The 23,532-nt window shown below is 47.8% G+C and overlaps 1 protein-coding gene across 1 annotated transcript; it reads left to right on the forward strand.

The window, feature by feature from the left end:
- Positions 1-5,628: 5,628 nt before the first annotated feature.
- Igfbpl1 (insulin like growth factor binding protein like 1) lies at positions 5,629-21,360 on the forward strand. The gene is given in 6 exon segments (XM_008847728.2): positions 5,629-5,885; positions 5,887-6,035; positions 15,102-15,211; positions 15,934-16,050; positions 17,442-17,599; positions 19,295-21,360. Coding segments are annotated over 5 exon segments (783 nt in total). The 3' UTR covers positions 17,592-17,599; positions 19,295-21,360.
- The last annotated feature ends 2,172 nt before the right edge of the window (positions 21,361-23,532 follow it).

A 23,532-nucleotide genomic window follows, 5' to 3' on the forward strand; every position in this document is an offset into this window, starting at 1 on the left:
AAAAATTTTATTTTTTTTATTTTATGTGTATACGTGTATTGCCTGCATATAGGTAAGTGCACCCATGACCTCGTGCAGTGGCTGCAGAGGTCAGAAGAGGCTGTCAGATCCCCTGGGACTGGAGTTATGGACAGTTGTTAGCTGCCATGTGGTTGCTGGGATTCGAACCTGGGACTTCTGCAAGAACAACCAGTTTTCTTAACCACTGAGCCATCTCTCCAGCACCCCCCCAGTCTAGTTTCTACTTTTATGTCATGTATAGAATGATTTTATTTTTATTTTTTGGTCTTTTTGAGATGGCCTCCCTGTAGCCTCAGCTGGCCTGGAACTATGTATGTAGACCTGGCTATCCTTGAACTCACAGAGATCTGTCTGCCTCTGCCTTCCGAGTGCTGCGATTAAAGGCATTTGCCACCACACTTGGCAAGAATGATTTTATATATAGATATAAACATATAATCTAGGATCCACATGTAAGAGAAAGCATGTTTTGTCCGAGTCTGGCTCATTTCACTTAATATGATGATCTCCAGCTCCATCAATTTTCCCACAAATGACCTGATTTCATTCTTCTTTATGGCTGAAAAATAAAACTCCTTTGTATTTATACTGTGTTTCCTTTACCCATTCATCTGCTGATGGGCACCTTGGCTATTGTGAAGTGCTGTAGTAAACATGGATGTGCAGGTATCTGTAGTGTGCTGGCTGAGATTTTGGGGGGGGGTATTCCCCGGAGTGGTATAGCCACTAGTGACTTTCTCAATGTCACAGTGAATGTCCTCTGAGTCTCCTGGGGGAAATGTAACACATGGGCAGGTGTGCAGGTTGTTCATGATAAATCTGTTTCCACTTCCCTCTAAGCCTTTTTATTCTTCCCCTGCAATCCACAAAGGAAGTTCTGGTATGACAATATCCCTACACAGAGGTCATTACTGGGACTCAGCTGATAGGTGTAGACTGTAGAGCCACCTCCTGCTGCATGAACCAATACCAATACCTAAATCCATCAGTGCAACTCCATACAAAGCCACATGCTGTGTTCTTCCAAGTAACTCCCTTAGAATCTGTTCATGTGCACATTGCTCAGGCTTCTACAGTGGAAGGCAGCAGAACCTTACCCTTCTGGTCTAGAAGCTGTCTTCCCAGGTAAGATTTTATTTACTTATTTATATTTTATGTGTATGAGTGTTTTGCCTGCATGTATGTAAATGCACTCAAGTTGTGCAATGCCCACGGAAGCCAGAAGAGGGCATCAGATCCTCTGGAACTGGAGTTATGGATGATTGTTAACTGCCATGTAGGTGCTTGGTACCTAATCTGGGTCCTCTGCAAGAGCAGCCAGTGATAACTGCTGAGCCATCTCTCCAGTACCATCAGATTTTAGTCTTACTCTATTCAAGCATGTCTGATGCCCATTGAGACTCTTGGGGTCACAGGAGAGTTCCAGGAGCCAAAGTATCCTTTTTCAGGCAACTGCCAAAGGGACCTTTTTGCAGGGTCCTTAAGTAAAGGAAAGGGAGTCTTCCAGACATGCCAGACAAGCTGCTTCCAATGGCAGCGGAGGCCCAGAATGACCCAAAGCTCAAGCTTCCCACTTCAGAGTCACGTGGATATTCCCCTTCCAAGTCTCAGGTTCTCAGTTTCCAAACCAGTGCTCTAACTTGCACACTGGACATAGGCAAGTGTTGGGAGCTATTAATCCATTATGTACATTGAGCTGTGGCAGGCTTGCTTGTTTACTGAGTTTGTGTTTTGCACACCAGTACCTAATCTGCCAAGTCAGGAGGAATGTGTTTATATGGTGGAGCTCATAAAACAAGTATTTGACCGCTCCTTGACCCTCAGATACAGGTGGGAAAAACAGCTGTTGAAATTAATTGAGTTAAGATCTCTGATGTTCTGTATAAAAAGGCGGAGCTAAAATAAACCGGGGCTGAAGTCTCTACTGACAGTCCTCCCAAGTACCTTTTTCTCTGTCTCTTGTTTTTTCTTTCAATCCTCACTCCCCCTTTCAGGTACTGTCCGTCTTGGCCAGCTGGCACCAGCAGGCAAGATTGTGAATTACACTTAGATTGTGATTACACAACCCACATGGTTAAGTTCTATCAGTCATTTTCAATAATACTGGCTCTGCGGCTATAAAAAATACATTTCTTGTTATTTTAATAGATAATTTGAATTAATACTGAATCTTATTTCTCTGGTTGTCTGATTGTGACCCATCTTTGAGGGTTGTTTCATAGGGCCACTCCTTGTATTGGTTAGTATGTTGTTAGATACCAGACAGAACATAAGAAATTGTTAGCTAGGGAAGAGGGCGAGAGGGAGAGATTGCCTGGAAGCAGCTTCTCCTAGCAGTTCTCCCTTAAGACTGAGAGAACAAAGGAAGGTTAGAATTATTCAAATTTAGAAGCCCAGAGGAGGGGACCCTCAGTGCTGAGCCCTACACTTCTGCAGGGGCATGCAGCTCAGCTTATAGGAGTGTTATCTGGGACACTGGGAGGCTGGGTGGTCCACTCTGAGTTGGGCTGGACTCCAGCATTCCATCCATACAAGAAGCCCCAGAATCTGTGCTCAGTTATTGCTGTGTGCCAGGCCTGCTATACACCAGCACAGTAGAATCAGCCACAGGTCTAAGATTTCTGGAGTCCCCCTTCACAGCTCCTCTCTTTGTCATGCCTTGCTCCCCTAAACCTCAGTTGCCCCAATACTTAACTGACCTCTTCCATCCAGCCATACCCTTCTGACCGGCTTGGTCTACTTCTCTGCACTGTGGCCTGAAACAGATCCTGAGGGGAAAGCTGTGTCCTCCTTGTCTAAAGCAGCTCTGTCCAGTGCCTGTCCTGTTTTATTCATCTTCCCAGCAGGAAGAAAAACCCTATGTCATTCTTTTTTCAGCTGTTCAGCATCTGAATTCTCATCTTTGTAGAAGTCTGCATCTCGCCATGCTCCCTATACACAGTACTGAAGCCAGACCTGTGCTGGGGTTCATGAGGCTTCCTGCTGGAATCCATCTCTCCCTCTGCTCTGGAGAGGCCCACTAGGGGTCTGAAGAGATGGACAGGCCTCCCAGGAGCGGCCCTGATTTGGGGCTTGAGACCCAAATGCATGGTCTGTTGATGAGAAGCCTTCCCTTGCTTAAGTGCCCCAGGACAGGAACACTTGCTATTCATCTCTGGACCCATGGGAGGAATGCACCAGTGAGCACACACACCCACTCTAAGTGGGGCATGCAAAGTCTCCCCTTGTGTTTGTGCCCAGGCTATGTACAGAGTGGGCAGAAAGTTATCCCCACCCTTGCTGCTTAATCACTTCCCAGGTGCCTGGGATCTCACCACCTGCCGCAACCCCTGTCTCTATCAGGAGAATTCACCCCCACCATTTCCCATCATCCTAAGGGGGCCCCATCTGTGGCCCACAGTGTTAGTTGGCCCCCTGGGAAGCAGACCGAGAGAAAGAACTAACTCTGCTGGGCTGTGAGATTGAGGGCAATTTAAAAAAGAAATAGACAGTGCTGATCATCTTCAAAGCCTGGTATGTTTTCCCCACCCAGACACACTCAGACTTTGATGCCCCGGGCTCAGGGCTGGAGAATGAATCCTTTGCTTTAATTCTCAGGGTCGTTTTGCATACATAATGCTCTCCCTAACATTTAAAAGGAATGTAGATGGTATGTAAATGCGCCTCTGCTATTGCCTATCCCAACCTGCATAAGCACACATGAATTTCATGGTGACATCATTCTGTGACTGCTCCCTTGGTGTCTGCATAGAAAGCAGGCAAGTCCATCCTGTATACATTTGCCTTGTCGTGTCCATCCAGGTTCTCAGGACTAGTGTTTGGACTGTGGGAATAATGGTTCAGTTTGAGGAGCCTTAAGATCCCTCTCTCAACCCCTAATAGTTTGATCCCCTTCATGCTCTGTGTCAAGTCTCATTCTTGAACTCCTCTACTGCCTGGGAGTTCTCCACCTCTGCAGCAACCTATTTTTATTTCGGACAAGGACAAACCATTAGAATGTCTGTACTTACCAGGAAGGTGGTCCCTGAAAAGCAGTGTAATTCATCTCTTTTGTTTCCAAATCCTGCTTTGTTGCAAATTCTGTTTCTTTCACATCATTAAAAACGATCTTATATTACTGGCAGTATACACATTCAAATACACATATCCTTCACACAAATGTGCATTTTATAACCGCCATCTCACTAAAGAGTATATTATAATCATTCTTCCATTTCCGTTAGCCTACATCTCCTTGCTCAGTGCCTAGCTAATTCTCTATTGTTGGACAGACCATAATATACATAATCATTGCCTTTCCCTAGGCAACTAGATTGTTTCCAAGTTTTGGATATAGTGACCAACTCTGGGATGAAGTCATGCAAAGTGACTATTTTCTTAGGCATCACAGATGGGATCTAGGGTCACGTCACAGCGTGAGCAGGTTAAAAGACCATTCCAGGTAAAGACAGCAGCCTCCTGGTTGGAGATAATCCTTAGTGGGTACTTAGGGCAAGTAAAGTGCTTTCCCAGAAGTGTCCTGTTTATTCCTCACTGCTTCCCATCTCCCTTCCCCACCGGCACCTGACTATCCCTGTTCTGTGACCTAGTGTAAGATAAGAGCTGGGGTGAACCCATCCTGTGGCTCTTCTCTGCTCTGCTCACCACATTAAGTGGCCTTCACCGGGGCTCCTTTCAGGGGTAAGGAGCACAGAAGATGCAGAGAACTGAACGGTCTTCTGGCTAGGCATAGGTGCACTGACACTTGCACACCAGCACCAGGACTCCATCAGGGCGTTCTTCCCAATAACAAAAGCACAGAGCACAACTGGTTAAATAATTCTCATTTTGTGCAAATAAACACTGTGCAAAGTTGTAACAGCCAGAGCCAGTCCACGTGAACTCCCAAATACATCATCATATCTAGTCACTACGAGGTCCCTGTTACCCATACGGTGCACGGTGACTTCGTGTAGCAGTAAGAAACATGCACGCGAGCGCACAGCCTATTCAACTATGCTCCCATTGTTTGGGCAAGAAACTGGATTTCAGAGATGATAAAAGGTGGGGAAAGTAATGTGCACAGTACCTTACTGTGCATGTATGTATGTGGATGTTGTGTAAGAGGGGACAGGTCTATACAATCACCTATGCTTGTAAGGGGAGAGAAAATTCCCGAAAAGACTCAGAAAGCGCTGGCAAGTAAGAGTGGCCTCTGAGAGCTGGGCTGGGGAACTGGATTCAAACTAGGAGGGAAATCTATTTGGCTATTTGTAGAATCTGACACCTTAAACCAGATATTCAGGTTATTAAACAAAACTGGAAACAGGGAAAAATAAAACAGCACATCCTACACAACTTGTCCGCTCCAGCGGACAAGTTGCTGCTCGGACTCCTTCTGGGTGTCCCTCAGAGCCGGATCTACTGTGGAAGACCTGGTCTTGCGATGTCCCTCGGGTTCCGAGCCCCTGGAGGGTCGCAGGCTGGCCGCCCTCGCTGGTCCCGGGCCACCGGGCGCCCCGCGGTGCAGGCCCGGCCAATCAGCGGCCGCGGGGCGGGCGCGGTGGCAGCTCCGTGCGCACCAAGCAGAGCGTAGAGTAGAAGCTCCGCTGCCGTCCGGGCGAGGCCATGCCGCCGCCGCTCCCGCTGCTGCTCCTACTGCTGCCGTCGCTGGCCCCGAGCTTCGGGCTCCGCGGCGCGGGGGGACGACACCCCGAGTGCGTCCCCTGCCAGCCGGAGCGCTGCCCGGTGCCCGCGCCCTGCCCCGCGCCCTGGATCGCCGCGCGCGACGAGTGCGGCTGCTGCACGCGCTGCTTGGGCGCAGAGGGTGCGAGCTGCGGGGGACAGGAGGGCGTGCGCTGCGGCCCAGGCCTGGTGTGCGCGAGCACTTTGCGTGTGCGCGCAGCGCGGCGCGGTCTGCGGCTCCGACGGCCGCTCCTACCCCAGCGTCTGCGCGCTGCGTCTGCGCGCCCGGCTCGCGCCCCGCGCACACCCCGGCCACCTGCACAAGGCTCGTGATGGGCCCTGCGAGTTCGGTGAGTGGGTTCCACCTGGGTGGGGAAGCGGGACTCCCGTTCTCTAGAGTGTGGGACAAAGAACTTTACTGTGCAGCGGTGGACATCACCACCCCGGCCTCAGTTTCTCCTTCAGGGTCAGTATTTCGCATCTTTCCCGTGCTGGTGGAGAGTGGGGACGCCACATCCTGCTCTCTGCCAACCCAGTTTATGGAGACTCCAGCCCAGGAGCAAGCCGGAATTTGGATGCTTGCGAACTTGCTGATGTGGTTATTTTAAAAGGGGTGGGATTTTCCTTGCCAGGTGGATTGTTTGAATGGAGAGGAAGGGAAGGTGAGGGTTCCCAGGAAGCAAGAGTTCACCCGGTTCTTGAGAGTCAAGACAGAGCACCAGGATCCTGGGTGTTCAGAGAGACCCAGCCTTAGATCTTAAGGGAGTCCTATCCAGGTTAAACCTTTGAAGACTTAATCTCTGAGAAGATTATGCAACCTTGTGGGTCTCAGGTGTGCATAACTTAAAGGATCTTACTTTAAAGAAAGGAAGAAACCTTTGAAGACTTAATCTCTGAGAAGATTATGCAACCATAGAGGCCGACCTAGTATTTTGTGGGTCTCAGGTGTGCATAACTTAAAGGATCTTACTTTAAAGAAAGGAATAGAAAAAATATCAGTTACCAGGGCTTTCAGAGCTTAAGCTTCATTAACAACACTGCAGACATCTCTGGTGCCATCTACCCACTTTCTTTGTGTAATTCAACAACAACAAAAAGCAGAAATAGACCAAGACATCAGTATATAAGGATGTCTGGCAAGGATAGTCAGGTGTCATGCCTAGGTGTGGGCGTGACCTGCCTGTGACATTTTGGCGAACGGACCCTGTCTATTCTGTCTGGAAAGGACAGTGGAGAACTCAGGGAGATTAGGGTGATTAAGTCTGATAGCTGACTGGTCCCTGGACTTTGGGCTTCTGAGGAAGATTGCTGGCCTGGACTGGGAGAGCAAGTCCAGACTAAATGCCCAGGCTAATGTAATAACCTCAGCTTCAAGAAGGACACCTTTTCAGGCCTTAAGTCATATTTGGTATTGTTATTGCCCTCTCCCTCCAAATCTGCCATAGAGATGTGCTCAAATCCAGGATTCCAATGAGCTGTTGGAGATGGGGCAGGAAGTGCCTTATACAGGGAAACAAAGACCATATGTATGGGGAAAAGCCATCTTTCCTAACTGGGGCTCCCAGTGGAGGACAGCAGGTTGGAGGTACACTGGGCAGTTACTGGCTCCCCATCTGACCTTGGGCCAGGTCTGTCGCCTCTCTGGCCACAGCAGTCCTGGGAAAGCCATTGTTGAGGTCCCTTCTACTTTGCATGCTTGTTTCTGCCTTGTGACACGGAAACAGTTCCATCTTTCCTTGTAGTTCTGTCACTGGTTTTTACAATCTGCTTTCCTCAGCAGTTCATTCACAGGCAGTTCCTTTGTCTGCAGACAGGTAGCACTAACTACACATGCAGGACTCAAAAGAAATGCTGACCAGGTCGCCAGCAGCTATCCTGTGTTGATAGGCTCAGATAATTCCTTCCCGGAGTAGCTTTCTGTTTCTAGCAGAAAGACCCCTTCAAGGCATATGGAGCAAATCTGCTGTTCTGCTGAGGAGACCCAGACCCAGAGAGGACTGGGGAACTTGTCCAAGATGTCCAGGAGAGGCTGCGCATCCCATGTCCCAACTCCATGTCCAGCACTCTTTTCAGAATTGGACTTGATACTATTAAGTCGGGCAGATGGTGGTTGCTATGGTTACCAGAGTACAGACAGATGGCAGATGGAAACCCCACACCCCTAATTCACTGAAAATTACCAAATGACAAGTAAATGTGACAGCCCCTCCACTCTGATCTATGGACTCTGAGGTCCACCCTGGGCCTTGGGAATAAAGAGGTCCTTGGAGCCAAAGGGAACAATTCAGAAACTGATTTCCACGACCTTCATTACTGACAGGCATCAGGGATCCTGAACTCAGCTGTCCTTCCTGCCAGTGTTAGTGTCTTCCACCTTGGACCTGGTGCTGTCTCCCTGTCACCTTCTGTCCTCACAGACTTGTGTGGTCCTTTCCCTTGTGTCCCAGTGAGGCATGGAGGTTTGGAAAGGGAGCTGTTTGCCAACGTTGATTGTACCTCATTTCAGACTGCCCTAAAGCCATCTTTAATTCAAAAGACACCGTGGGAGCACTTTTTAACAAAGCCCCAGGGGACCCTGTCTGAAGGAAAACAGCCAGAACAGAGCAGGTCTGCTTCAGTATGGTAAGAGTCACCCCTGCTCAGCTTTGGGGACTCCTTCAGCACCCAGGCACCTTGACTTTGATGCTCATAACCATTGATTAGGTTCTACCCAGTGGACGCCTATGTCCATGCAATACCTCCCTGGGACGGTGGCAAACTGTTTGGATCTTGAATGCTGCCATTCCCAGAAGCCTTTGCTCAGAAGTGCCCTATTGCCTAATATTGAGATCATCCTTTGATTCCCACACATTGAAACCCCATGTGTGAACAATTCTTGATTGTTAGACATTGCTTGTTACCTGTCTTCTTTGCAAAAAACAGAGGTCTCACTCCCTCTTAATAAAAAGGGACACTGAAACACACCAAAGGGAATTCCCTGGAGCTACCTAACGCCTCCCAGCGGAGACTGAGATGGGACTCCAGCTAGGTTGGCCTCGCTCTGCGGATCCCTGCCTCCCATTTCCAGCCTGCAGGACTTTGAGCCCCAGCAGCTTCTCTGAGCTCTTGAGATCCAGAATCTTAGAAAATTCACCTTGGTTGGAATTCCAGCTCCACTTAGAAGCCTGGGGTGCGTGTTACCAGGTAACCAGAAGAGGCTGCAAATGCCACTTTGTGAGAGGGACAAAGAGAGGGCCTGGTGCTCAAAAGCCTTTCATGAATGCCGAGGGAGGGGATTTGAAGGGAGTGGATTTGACGCACAGGCTGCAGGCAGCCAGATTAAGCTGGGCCTCCTTCCACATCCTATCGTGGCCATTAGCATAAATTATCAAGCCTGTTTGGCATGCTGGTTATTAAACTCTGCTTGTATGTGTCTTATTACAAGCAAATAGCGTCCTGGGGGATAACTTTTGCTATTCTTTCTTTCCCTGGCACCATTAACTAAAAGAAATCTCTGAGGCATTTGGGACTATCTTTTATTTAGATCAAGGACCTATTTAATGGATGGGGTAGGGAGACAAATCTCCACATGTATAATAGTAATATGTATCCTTTCATCTGTGTAGATCCACACAGCTAACACAGGCCCAGGCATTGTGTGTCCCCTCAAGCCCCCCCCATACCCCAGAGGGTGTGGAGAAGTGCTGTTCTCTTCACATGCCCAAGTTCCAATGGATGGCACCTGAATCCCCAGGTGGCTGAGTCCCACTGGTACTATTTTGTCCATCCCATGGTACTACCTCTTGTGACTGTGCACAATGGGTGACTGTGACCTGCTGCCTAGCCCTAGGATGGGTGAGGTTGTGCTATCCAGAATTTCCAAGGCTGCTTCAAGCATGCCCAGAAAGAAGGAAGCAAGAATTTGGTGAGTAAGAGCTAGAAAGGTGAACCAGATCATTGAAAAGATTGAGCTGGAGACTGGAGAGATGGCTCAGTTAAGAGCACTTACTGCTCTTGCAGAGGACCTTAGATTCGATGTCCAGCACCCACAAGGCAGCTCACAATTCTGTAACTCCAGTACCAAAGGACTCGATGCCCTCTTCTGGCCTCTCTGGGTATTGCATGCACATGGTGTATTTACAAAGTAGGCAAAGCACTCATACACATAAAATAAAAAAGACTGGCCCCCCTCCTGAAAGCTACTTTATTCTGGTCAACAGCACATGGGACAGAAAGCCCCGCTTCTTCCAGGATGATGGCAACCCTGGCAATGGTGAGACAAGAGGCTGTCTTGGGATTTTTGCAGATTCCTGCTATCTATCACCAGCCTGCAGGGCATTGAGCCACAACAGCTTCTTTGAGCTCTAGACATCCTAAGGACTGAGGGTCAAGGCCCCTGGTGCTGCCAGATGAGTCGTGTCATCAGAGACCAGCAGAAAGCGGCAAGCAGATACAGCACAGTAGTAAAGTTTGTCCTGGACATCATAAACTACTGTGTTTCTGGATCCCTTCTTAGGGCACTGTCACAGATCGAGGAGGTCTCATAACTGTTTTTCACATCAGCCCACAGGGAACAGACAGAGGGAATGTTATAGCTTGAATTGGAAATGTTTCTGGAAGACTTGTGTGTTGAAGGTTTGGTCCCCAGATCTGGCGCTTTTGGGAGGTGGGGCCTAAGTGGAGGAAGTGGATAAATCTTGTCCCAGTTCTTCCCTTGTCCAGCTCTCTGCTTCCTGGCTGCCATTAGGTGAGCAGCTTACCTTCACTGTGTCCTTCCACCATGAAGTTTCTGTCTTGCCACAGACCTAATAGGAATGGAGCCAGCCATGGATCAAAACATCTTGATATTGTTAATTAAAATAGATGTTTGATTATTTAGTTTATCTCAGGTATTAGGTCCCAAGGAAGATGTGTTCCTGCATTTATTTTAAAGAAGCAGCCGCAGGGGCTAAAGAGATGGCTCAGCAGTTAAGAGCACTGGCTGCTCTTGCTGAGGATGTAGCTTCAGTTCTCAGTACCTACATGGCAGCTAACAACCATCTGTAACTCCAGTTCCAGGGGATCTGATGCCCTCTTCTGTGGTGGAGCATACTGCTACCTCCCAAGCCAAGAAATAGAAGATACCAGAGCCCCCAAAGTCCCCTCTGAGAGCACACATCTGGTGACCTAAAGACCTCCTGCTACACCCCACCTCCTGAAGGTGCTTTCAGCTCCCAGTAATATCAGCCTGGGGACCCAGCCTGCAGCATATGGGCTTTGGGGGTCACTTATCTAACCACAGCATTACCCTCTTCCCATCTGAGACCTTGATTCATAATTTGGTACCTATGTGACCAGCCCCACTAAAAACCCTGGCACTGGGCCTCTCATGAGCTTCCCAGTTAGACAGCTTTTCACAGTTGTGTCTCTGTCCATAGCTGCACCCTGTGTGGCTCCCCCAGGAGAGGCTCTGTGGAGCTGGTGCCTCGATCCCCCACCTGACTTTCCTATCTGCTTGAGCTTGCTCTGTATCCTTGGCTGACATAGGTCATGACCATGTGGAGGGAGGGATTTTGAGGCCTCCCAGCAACCTACTGAGCCTGGAGACCCCCACGACAGTCTCTAAAGAAATGCTGTCTTATTCCGGGATGGAGCCCACCAAAATAGCAGTTGTCCCAGTTTTAAAAATAGTGTGGGATTTTATGGAATCCACGCGTGAGTCCCATCTCCCCCAAGGCCTTTTCTAAGCCTTAGTTTCCCCACCTGTAAAGTGGGGCTAAAAGCACCAAACCTTGCAGGGCGGGTGTGAGGATACAACACAGCCATCTGGGAAAAAGACAAGGTGGTGTTAGGACAAGGTTAATGTGAACTCTAGCCAGAAAGCTAGGGTGTCTTAGCCTTCCCATCATTCAAGTTGGGCTGACCCCAGGCAGCTCCCCCTGCTGGCGGCTGATAAAGTTGCTGGAAAGGAGCACTTGAGCACCGAGCAGGGATGTTAGCTGGTGGCATTGTTACTATTACTATGATTATTTTTGGTTGTGCAGAGCCGTTATGGATAGAATGTAAATTTAATGTCAAATAAATTAAAAGCAGATGATTGTGACAATGTGCGACCTGAGGAACTATTTCGAGATCACAGAATTGTGCTGTGCAGAGGTTCTAATGGTGGCTTCAGCTGTATACATTTGTCTAACTTAACTGCACACCAGAATGAGTTGTGCAGTATGCACATTTATAAATGAGTAAATAACATTGTGGAAGGTTGCTTTAACACTGAAAGCAAAGGCTCTTTTGTAACAGAAATGGTATTTCTTGCTGTGAAATCAGTGCAAAGACAGCCATCTCTAGACAGTCTTTCTTAATTGTAGTTATTGAAAAAGAAGGAGAGGGAGATGCGAAGAGAGCTGAGAGGTAATGTGATTTACTAGTTTATTCATTTAGGGCTGAAAGGGGGTGATGAAATCTCATTTAAAATTTATGACTTTACATGAATGAAAGTGAAACACGTTGATGGAGCGTCCCTCAGGAATCCATCGAGGGCCCTGGAACAGGCAGCTGAGACTGGCTTGTGGGTGGAAGAGGCTTCCCATGCACCCGTGTGACTGAGGACCTGCTGGCAGGAGGATGTGAATACATTAGCCTCTCTTTGTTGTGGTGGTTGGGGCTCCTGCCAGACGCTGAGTGTGTGGGTCTGTGGCTGCGGGCAATGTTAGAGGTCTAGGAGCTCTGTTCACTGGGGATACTGGCTGCTCTCCTGCATAGGGAATGGTCCTTTGGAGGGTAGTCATGTGGGCAAAGCTGAAGGAGTGGCTGACCCAGGAGGGGTGGGTGGCCTGGCATGGGGAAGGCAGTCTCCACATTCAACTCACTGCAAGGCCATTGTCCCCAGGGCTCCAGAGGGCTGTCCTAGGATCATTAGATGGTGATTACGGAGGAAAGTGGCGGAGGAAAGTGGCGGCTCCAGTGAGGACAGGTTCTTACCCTTCAAGTGCTGAACTCTTCAGGTAGTGAGTTCTCCATCTCTGGAGGTGTGCAGGTAGCATGCCATGTGCTCAGGCACTGATGTCAAGCTCTGCTTCTCACTGTCTGGAGGGCCTGTACCACTCTCCTTTCTGTACTCTTGCATTTCTGGACCATACAGTGTGATCACCCCATCCCTCACTAGTGTCCCTTCCTTCATTCTCCTATTTTATTGCAGCATTTCAGTAGACAAAGGCCCTTCCATGCAGTCCTTGGTTTGCTGGCCCTGGAATGATGGGATTGCTCTGTTGTGTGTTGTGTCTTTCTTCATCTAATCATCTGTCTACCACACCTGCCCCTGACTCCCATTCTCATATCATGTCACTATAGTTATGGCCTTCTCCTTCCATCTCCTTTCATGGGAGGCAGGGATCTTCTCCCCATGTCACAGGGGAAGAGACCTGAGCTGACAGTCTTTCCCTGGCCAGGCCTCCACCTTGTACCTTGCCAGACAATGCAGCTGAACACCAAGGTGGCTGGGCTTGCCATCTGGAACAGGTAGAGACCATGAAGTAGCTGTGACGAAGGTGGTGAAAGAGGTGCAGACCCCTGGTTTAGGTTGAGATTGTGTAGCTAGGCCTGTAGGATGAGTAAGGTATCCTCCCTGTGGAGCTGAGACATGGGCAAGAGTGGTATATTCTATGCACAGGGAAGGCTGGGCATTGAGGAGCCACTGGATGGGGCTTGATGGCCAAGGATGCTGGGCTTGATTCAAGCCGAGCAGATCCCAGGCATAGAAGGAAGCAGAGTATGGGAGGTGAGCTAGGAGGCTCTAACCTGTGCTGCAGATTCTTAGGTCCTCTTTAAAAAGCTCCAACCTTCCTTTCCTTTGAAACTTCTACACATAGAAGCAGAAAAGCCACCTGTCAGAGCCTCTGCCTTTGATGACTTAACACCACCCTCTAGGATAGGACTTCTTAAACTTTTTCTATGTAGCACCTGAGAAATTCTTATGTATCCCTGGCTATAAAATTGGTATAGAAATCAGGCCAGGCATGGTGGCTCACACCTTTAGTCTCAGCACTCAGGAGGCAGAGGCAGGCGGATCTCTGTGAGTTCAAGGCCAGCTGGGGCTGCAGGGAGACCCCCACCTCAAAAAGATCTTTAAAAAATGGTATAGAAATCAAGCATTTAACTGAAAATAAATCATAAAGAAATTTATTTTAAAACAGTTTTTTGGTATACAAATAATTTTACCATTCATTAAAAATTTGCCTCCTAATGAGATGCATGTGTTTGTTTATTTTTACATAAAGAATTAAATCTCGGCTGTATATTCAATACTTGGACATGGAGCTTCTTCAACATTTTTTCATAGTTGATTGATATTTTGATTTTATAATTCCTTCCTATATTACAATGTGGTAGAAGTGGACTGGGGATGTAGCTTAGTTGGTAGAGTGCTTACCTAGCATGCACAAAGCCCTGGGTCTGATCCTTAGCATCACATAAACTGGACATGGTGTACCACATCTGTAATCCCAGCACTCAGGAGGTAGAGGCAGGAGAATCAGGAGTTCAAGGCCATTCTTGGCTATGTAGAAAGTTTGAGGCCAGCTTGGGCTAAGGAGACCCTGTCTAAAAAGGAAAAGTGTTTGTTTTCTATAATTAAATTGTATTTCTGTAAGAGCAGGAAACTTTGCATGTACAACAAACACACTGAAGGTCATAACACACAGTTGTCTTGAGGCATCAATTACTGGGTGTGTCAGGCAGTGTCATTACCGTCGTGTGGCATGATGGCGTATGCGGTGTAAAGTTCAAGACCAAGACTGCACTGAAGTTTCACGATGCAGTGTGGGTGAACACACCAGAATCACCTCAGATTCGGTCCTTAAATTAAATTTTTGTTATTGAAATTTTGGGGGGGACCCTCCACCCCTGTATTCAGTTATGGGACTCACAGTTTAAGTAACTGGATTCTCAAGGCTGGCAAGATGGCTCAGCAGTTAAGAGCTCTTGCTGCTCTTACAGAGGACCTGGGTTTGGTTCCCAGCACCCACATGGCAGCTAACAACCACCTGTAACTCCAGTTCCAGGGGATCTTACATCCTCTTCTGGCCTCCGTGGTGTATTTACGTACATTCAGGCAAAACATTTGTATACGTAAAAAATTTTTTTAAAGAGTGAAAAAGAAAAACTGGGTTCTAGGATACTGCCATGTGTCCTATAGCTGAGCTATAAGCAGATGGCAGCTGGGGTCCTGGGGGTTGTGGGGCCCAGGGAGAGAGTGTGATGTGACCTGAGTTTGCCACTGACCGTGTCACATTTCCCCTCTGGCAGTTAAACAAAGGCAGCCTTCAAGATCCCAGGCCCAGGAGTGTGCTCCCTTGAAGGAACCCCCTCTTTTCCAGCAGGGCTCCCAACGGACCCTCTGAGGCCAGGGTTGGGCTCCTGACCTGCTGGGGTAAAGGGTATGTTCCTTTGTTTTCTCCCAGCTCCTGTGGTTGTCGTGCCACCTCGGGATATTCACAATGTCACTGGGGCGCAGGTGTACCTGTCCTGTGAGGTGAGGGCTGTGCCCACCCCAGTCATCACGTGGAGGAAGGTAATTTTCTCCAAGAACTTGTGCATGGATGTATTTATGTGTGTGTATGGGCACATGTGTTTGTGTGTATGGGGGGGGAGAGAGAGAGAGAAAGGAGAGAGAGAAGAGAGAGGAGAGAGACCTGTGGGTGATAAACATTTTTTTCTGTAGGCATGTTTGTATATCTTTATATGTAGACCAAAGGGTTAGACAAAGATTTCTTAAGCATCAGTCCCCTGCCTCAATTCTGTCACTGCAGAGCTCTCTAAAGGGGGTGCTTTGCATTCCTTCCCATGCCATTTGTTCCTTTGGCTACTTAGGTGTCCAGAAAATTCTTTTAGTAAGAACAACAGCTGCTGGGTCATTAGAGCCTGCTAATGGAGCAAAGCTGTAGATAGACTTGGCTGGTGGCAGTAGACTCAGTCATGTTTCAAACAGTGAAGGCCAATTTTTGAGAGACTGGCAAAGGTCACAAGCTTTGTTGGCTCCTTGTCCCCAACAACTGTGGTTCCCAACTATTGCTTCCCTGCACCCTTTGGCAAAGTTGGCATCTTTGCTGTCCGGCAGGGGGTGCTGTCTGTACAGGCACAGGTTTAAAAGACCGACTCATTTGCATAGGAATGAGAGGCCCTTGGGTTTCAGCCTGAAGTCCTGGGAGGATGCAGATGGCCAGAGGTCTATGGGGTCATCCTTACCGGGTAACACATTTTCTAAACTGCTCCTGTTCTCTCTGCCCTGCATAGGTCACACACTCTTCTGAGGGCACCCAGGTGTCAGAGGAGTTGCCTGGAGACCATGTCAATATAGCCATCCAGGTGCGCGGGGGCCCTTCTGACCACGAGGCCACTACCTGGATTTTGGTGAGTGTTTCAGGTTATTGGATGTTATTGACTGAGCCTTATGAATCACACTTTATCTCTCTATGACATGTTATACTTTTCAGAGCTGTTCCCCATTCTTTTCTTTTGTCTGTGCTGGGGATTGAACCCAGAGCCTCATGTATGCTAGGCAAATGTTCTACCAGTGAGCTATAGCCCCACTCATTTTTAAAAAATTTTTATTAGGAGATCTGGGGGTAGTGGTACATCTTTAATCCCAGCACTCAGGAAGCAGAGGCAGGCAGATCTCTGTGAGCTTTAGGCAAGCCTGGTCTACATAGCAAGTTCCAAGGCAGCTGGGACTACAGGGAGACTGTCTCAAAAAAAAAAAATTTTTTTTTTAAATTTTGAGACAAGATCTTGCTAAGTTGCTCAGGCTGGCCTCAAACTCATCATCCTGTTTCCTTAGTCTCCTGAGTAGCTGATGTGTGTCACTAGGACCAGCTTGTTGCTATCCACTGGACCCTCTGGAAGTAGGTAGAGCAGGCCAGATAGGTCCCTAGAGCATAAATCTTCTGTTGCAGTGACCTCCAAAAGACACCCAAATGCCCAGCAGCTGTAGTAAGGCTGCTCCATCGCATGGAGGGTTAAGGTTGCCTAACAGCTGGCTTTAAGAAAGGTGTACTCAGGTAGACTCACATGTAAGTCACAGGCTGTTAGTAAAAGCCAGACAGCTTACAATAAAGGGTAGGAATGCAAAGAGATCACTAAAGGAAGAGCCACAACAGGGAGCAGGCCCTTCAAGAGGGTCCCTGGCAAGGCAGTTTTGCTATGTGCCTGTCTTCTGGGCAGGAAGAGAAAGGGAGATGCCTGTGAGATTCTGAAAGGAGCACACAGAGCTGGAGAGATTGCTCAGTGGTTAAGAACACTGGCTGCTCTTGCAGAGGACCCAGGTTTGGTTCCCAGCACCCACGTAACAGCCTAATTGTCTATAACTCCAGTTCTAAGAGATCTGATGCCCTCTTCTGGCCTCCACAGGCATTGTACAACATGGATGCACTTACATACGTACAGGCAAAACACTCAAACACGAAATAAAAATAAATAATTTTTTAAAGGAGCATTCATACAGATCTATCATTATGAATTGGAAAAGGGCTGGGTTGTGGCTCAGTTGGTAGAGTGTTTGCTTAGTATGCATGAAGTCCTGGGTTCAAGTTCTAGTACTGCATAAACCAGGTATGATGGCACAAATCTGTAATCCTAGCATTTGGGAGATGAAAGATCAGGAGTTCAAGGTTTTCTTCAGTTACACAGTGAGTTCAAGACCCTGCCTGGAAAAAAAAATGAATAAGGAAGGAAGTCATTTTTGTGTGCCGTGTGTGCTGTGTGTGCCGTGTGTAATGGTGTAAACTTGCCTATTGTATTTCTAGATCAATCCCCTGAGAAAGGAAGATGAGGGAGTGTACCATTGTCATGCAGCCAATGTCATTGGAGAGGCCCAGTCCCACAGCACAGTGACAGTCCTTGATCTGAACAGATACAAAAGCCCCCGCTCCCCAGCTCCAGCTGGCCTCCTGTGATGAGCACGGTACGTGCTGTGTTTCTCCCCCTTGGCGTAGGACATCTGAGGCGGTTTATTAGATGGGCTGTGAGAAAGAAGAGGAAGATGTAAGTCGGGGAACCTGGGGGAAAAGCAGAGAGTGGGACTGTATGAAGGATGAAGCTGGAAGCTATGCCGAGTCTCCCAGAATGCAAAGTCAGGAGTTGTAAACATGGTGTCCACAAGCTGAAAAAGCCAGTCATGATGTTAGTTTCCAAGGCAGGTGGTCTATTTCCTCTGGGTTGCAGACAGTGTCACTGTGACCTCTACTGGAAACATCCCTGCAGGGAGCCCTGTGCTTGTCTGTGGGCAGTTCTGCATCCCCAGGCCCTGCCCAGGCCATCCTTAGTGCTGCTTAGCAACACACCTGGGAAGGGGAGGGCAGATCTCTCTGCCTGTCTCCTGGCCAGGCAGACCTTAGTTGTTCTGGTCACAGAAGTGACAGCTGGATTGCATCTGTCCCAACCCATGGGTGACTGGGAACTTGGGAAATGAATCACTTTCTAAGCTAGCTTTGTCTGTCAAATAACCTCAAAACCTCACTGGCTCACAGCCACAGAAGGTTGATCTCTTGTTCATATCCGAGTTGCTGCTGTGGATCAGTTCAACTGTCTTCTCATTTGGGACCCAGCTGGAACATGGTGAAGACCAGGTCCATTCTTATGACAAAAGGGATGAGTAAGAGAGTGAGCCCAGCACACAGTCTCATTTAAAGTTTCTGCTCAGATATGATGTCATGTGTGCTGATGGCTCATTGGCCACAGTAAGTCACACAGCTATGCTAGGTGATAGAGTGGGCAACACACACACTCTACCAACTACAACTTAAGGGCAGGGAGGTGTGATCCCCTCACAGGCTTGGGAGTTGTCATCACCAAGGCTGACCAGCAAGGTCTAACAGAGCAGGAAAAATTAGAAATAAGTCTGATGAACTTTCTTAAAAAGCAGGAGGGTTTTGTTGTGGTTTTAATCCCATGATGTTTTTGGCTGATTCTGTTAGGGGAATACAGGGAAAATGACAGATAACATTGCTTTGGTATGAGGAACGCAATGTTGGGGAGTCAGGGAGGGTGGGGGATTGTGACAGGAGGAACAGTTTAGCGCTGGGCAAATCAAAGGAAAGAGGTTGCTGAAGAAGTAGCGCTGGAGTTGAAGGACAGGTGTCTGTGAGTAGAAGTAGGGAGAGAAACACAAAAGTGCAAACGCGTGAAATAGGAATTCATCAGAGAGTTAGGAAGCCAGGTCTTAAAGCTATCTTCCTGATACTTGACGTTTTTGTAATTTACAGATACATGATACATGTTATTATGTACATATTTTGTAAAGTTTATAATACATGTTTTACATATTGTCATAAGATACATCCAGGTCTTGAGTTCCCTTGACAGCGTGCAAGATTGGCTGGCTCCTACTTGCATGCCTCTAGGAATACAAAGCTTACCATCACCAGACAACCATATTGGGGTTGAGACGTTCTTTCTTATAAGCTGAAGTCGATGTCTCTGGAATATTGACCTTTGATCATAAATCAAAGATCTTCTTTGCTTTTCTAGGACCCTCTACCCTCTCTGGCTGAGGAGAGACTTTGAATGGCAGTATCATTTCCTCCACCTCCATTAAAACATGGTTCATCACAGTAGAACAAGCTTCTGTTCCCTAATGCCTCCCTCTTTTTTTTCCCAGGACACATTGGTCACAAAATGAAGGAAAAATGAAGGAATTTTGCTTTATGAAGACTTGGAGAAACTGTGTTTGTAGAAGATTCCCTTTTGTATGTTTTTTTAAGAATGGAATGCAAACTAGATTTGCACAGAGAAGTAGTTTTTAGCAGCGCAAACCTTGAAGACAGACATGCATGTAACTTTTTTGTACTTTTGGAATGAATCGTTCTATAACAATTTTTTTTTTAACTGTTCCCTCCCAGGGAAGGTCTCATACTGTATGTTTATAATTCTAAAGGGCTCAAAACAAGGCATGTGCTGACCAGCTCTTGACTTCATGTGTCTGTGATTGATTAGTGAGTATTGTGACTTTGTGTGAGTTATAGAAGGAGGAAAGAGGGTCCCTGTTTTCATCTCCTGAGTGACTGATACAGGTGCCCTTCCCCGTCTTTGGGCCTTGGTTTACACCTGCGATGGTAGCATTTGGACTAGATATTACTGGTGTCCCCTGTAGTCCTGTCCTCCGAGTGAGAAGGCCCTAGAGAAGTGTGACCCTGGTATTCTTTTAAAGTCATTACTGTATGGCAGTTGTGGACAGCTGGGGTGGTTCTTCTGCTCCTGTTTTTCCCGTTTTAAGGAGATTTAGTTCTGGATGGGTCACTTTGACTCCGGGGCCCCTTGACTGGACTTTTGGGGGCCAACCTGTGCACTTGTTAGCCCAGTGTCCTCTCAGCAGGTGGGCACTGGAGATCTTACTCCTGAACATCACATTGGAGAGAACAGAGCAGGTGTCATCTGATGGCTGTGGAATTGTACTGTAGTGGTACATGTGACCTTGCCCAAGCAGAAGCTTTTTTCCCTCCTTATGAGGAAAAGGAGAATATTGACTCTCTGCTCTGAAAAGCAGAACTCCAGGTGATCATAGCTTCCCAACATCAGAACTGTAATTCCCTCACTGTGAACAAGCCTTGGAGTTCATCTGCCCTTGAGGGTAGGCAGGGCAGCAATTTCTGCCCTCTCCAACCCCTAACATGAAGAAGTCAGGTCTGGGCTCAAGGAACAGACTCCCTGCCACGTCTGAAGGCCTCCGAGCAGGACAGAACTCGGCCACCTCCCTGGCTTACTTTCCCCAGGATGCTGCTGCTTGGGTGACCTTGAGCCAGGGAGAGCATTGCTGCCCAGGCTCCCAGGCTCTTGCCAAGCCTCATCTCAGTCTCTGGCCACTCTCTTGCCTCTCACATTGGTTATCATGCTTTGAAGTCCTTGTCAGAACTGAATTTTCTGCCTTTAATCTTGGCCAATCCACACCTGAGAGGCTGGCCCTGGTATATTACACAGCAGAGAGAGTTCAACCTGGGAGTCTGAAAACGTGGCATCCAGTTTCGTGTCCACGGCTGGCTTGCTGAGGTAGCCCTAGGCAAGTCCCTTTCACCTTGTGGGATACCATGTTCTCATGGGAATAGAAAGTGAATGAACCTAGAGGAGAAGTCTCAAACCTTAAAACCCTTCTCTGAATAAAATCAGAAATGAAATTGGAAGCTTCTTTCTGCTGTCGGGTTGGGACTGCCAGGGGACCTGCTCATATCCACACCTGACTTGACCCTTCCCGTCCATCTCATCTCCCCTTATCATGATTATCATGATTATTTCTATGCCTGTGAGTCTGCTGTTAACTCCCTGTGAATCGAGTGGGTAGGAGGTGACTTGCTCAGATGCTTGGTGAAGGAGTGAAGATAAGTGACTGTGGAGAACATCATGGAAGGCCGGCACAGAGTCCTTGGTCACCTCGGATCTGCATGGATTGCAGACCTAGAGCCGAAGGTGACTGGAGCCCTCTGTGGAAGTGCTGTCATGACTGTGTGGAACTAGCTTTTGCAACATGCTTAACAGTGACATAAACATTCATGCCATGTTGTCTGAAATTTTCACCAGTATCAAAGAGTGGATCAACAGGATTGTTCATCCTCGTGGTTTTTCACTCTGGAATCCTGAGGGCCCATTCCAAGACTAAGAACAGGTGCAGGCGGCTGCCACCACTCAGGAGCATGATAACCCTCCTACCAACCAACCCTGTTTTTAGATACTGTAACCCCTTTACCCTAAAAATAAATGCTTTTAAGGATGGTCTTCTTGGTCTCTTTGCCCTGGGAATGCTGGCTGCTTCAGGTGGGGGCGGGGTCCAGCTCCCACTCACCTGTTATCTGTCATCCTGTATGCATCTTGCCTATTTTTTCTGCTTGTATCAGCTATTTCCATCCAGCCCTCCCTGCTCTCCCCTCTGGCCTATAGTTACTTCCTTGCCTGGTTGCCACTCGTAGTATTTAGCCAGCCCTAATCTTACACCACTGCTGGCCTGAACCTTCCGAGCCTGCTAAACTTGTGCGTCTTCCTGTTTAGAGTCTAGGGATGCATTCACTCATCTCCCAAGGACAGAGTGAGGAAAGAGACTGAGTGCCAGAAGACTGCAGGTCGCTAGGTGGAGAGGATGTGTGCCAGGTGCCGGCCAGCTGTGGGGTGAAAGCCTTCCCAAGGCTGGGCTACCAGCTACATGATAGAAATTTGGAGAGAAAGAGAAAACATCCACATAATTGTCATGATAATCTTCTGTTTCATTTCTTTTGCTATTGTTGTTGATGCTTACTATGCCCAATCTATAAACTCAATTTTATGTATAGAAAAAAATAGCATATAGGGGCTGGGAGATAATAAAATGGTTACCTGCACAAACCTGAGGGCCTGAGTTTGAACCCCACATAAAAATGCTGGGCATGGTGGCTCAAGCCTGTAATTCCAGCACTGGGAGGCAGAGATAGGTGAATCCCTGGAACTTGTGGTCTAACTAGTTTAGCCTAATCAGCAAGCTCCAGGCCAATGAGAGACCAAGTCTCAAAAAATAAGGTAGACAGCTTCTGAGGATTGGCCTTTGAGGCTGTTCTATGGCTTCACACGTGTGTGTACCTGCACTCGTATGTTTACCCACACATATACAAACATAAAAAGCAAAACATATGAGTTAGTATTATACATAGGTTCAGGTGTCTGAAAAGCCCTGGAATGTACCTCCAAATGTAGTGGAGTCAGGGGGACTACAGTGATTCTGAGGCCAGTATTCAACCCCAAAGGGTTTTTGTGGGGTCTCTCCCTCCCCTCGTGGGTCATTGGCCACCGGTCCATGAGGACAAAGGGAGCAGAAGCAACGAATGGGGTCAGGATGGCCAGAGAGCACTGACGGAAGAAAGCCCTTCCGGGGAGGCAGGTTCAGTGATGCAAACAGCTCCAGACTCAGTGAAACAGCTCAGTGGGGGTTAGGGAAAATATAGTGTGGAGGCAGTAGCCAAAGCCTCAGGTGATGGGTGCTCATAGTATGCTTTATTTACATGTGGCAGTGGGCTCCTATCATCCGACTATCGGGCAATGCCTGGTTATCATATAGGAAAAACCTGGGTGTAGTTTTTACTCCAGGTAACTATGCCAAAGGTCATGTTCCAAATAAGGTCAGGCATCCGTGCTTGGTGACACTCTCCAGGTAAGTTAGGCAGAGAGCAGGAGACCCCCTGCTGAGAAGGGGAGTCCTTCCATACAGCGCCCAGCCCCTTAGAGCTATCCGGATGTGGAGGACTACAACCCTAGCAGCAGGTCCCCAGCAGCTCCCCCCGTTTTGTTTGTAGAAGTGTCATCACAAGCTTTAAGAGCCAACTCATTTCGGGAGAATCCAAAGTTTGATAATTGACCATGACCTGCTTCGTAGTAATTTTTGCAGTGGTAGTAATTTGTCAGTGAAGAAATTGTATGAAACAGGGAGCAAGCATCAAAATAACATAATTGGGGGCTATTGATATTGTAACATTTTCCCTCTGAAGAGGTAACTCCAAAATCTTTTTGGGATAAGAGCTCACAAATACTTTTAACGTTTTTGGCCTTTGGGATAGAGTACTTTGCTAAAAGGCCCAAGGGCATTTAGACTTTTAGCCAAGAAAGAAACTGGCTACTTTTCTTTGGGGTCTTTTTACCCTAGCTGCCTAGCCAATTTCTATCACCTATTTTTATAATATCACCCTCTGAAGAGGCTTACACAAATTGCCAATAGGGAATTGGGACGCAGACAGCTCTAGCTTCTTTCATGCTGAACAGGGACGCAGGGTGAGGCAACTGGGGTATCCCCTTCAGTGGGTCTATCTAAAAGACTCCCAAATTACATATCTCTTAACTGTAGGGAGAAAAGAAAGGTTTTTGGTGCCTGGGAGATGTGAAAGAAAAGTA

This window comes from Nannospalax galili, unplaced genomic scaffold (genome assembly GCF_000622305.1).
Source record: "Nannospalax galili isolate Female #2095 unplaced genomic scaffold, S.galili_v1.0 scaffold263, whole genome shotgun sequence".
In the NCBI taxonomy this organism is placed as follows: domain Eukaryota; kingdom Metazoa; phylum Chordata; class Mammalia; order Rodentia; family Spalacidae; genus Nannospalax; species Nannospalax galili.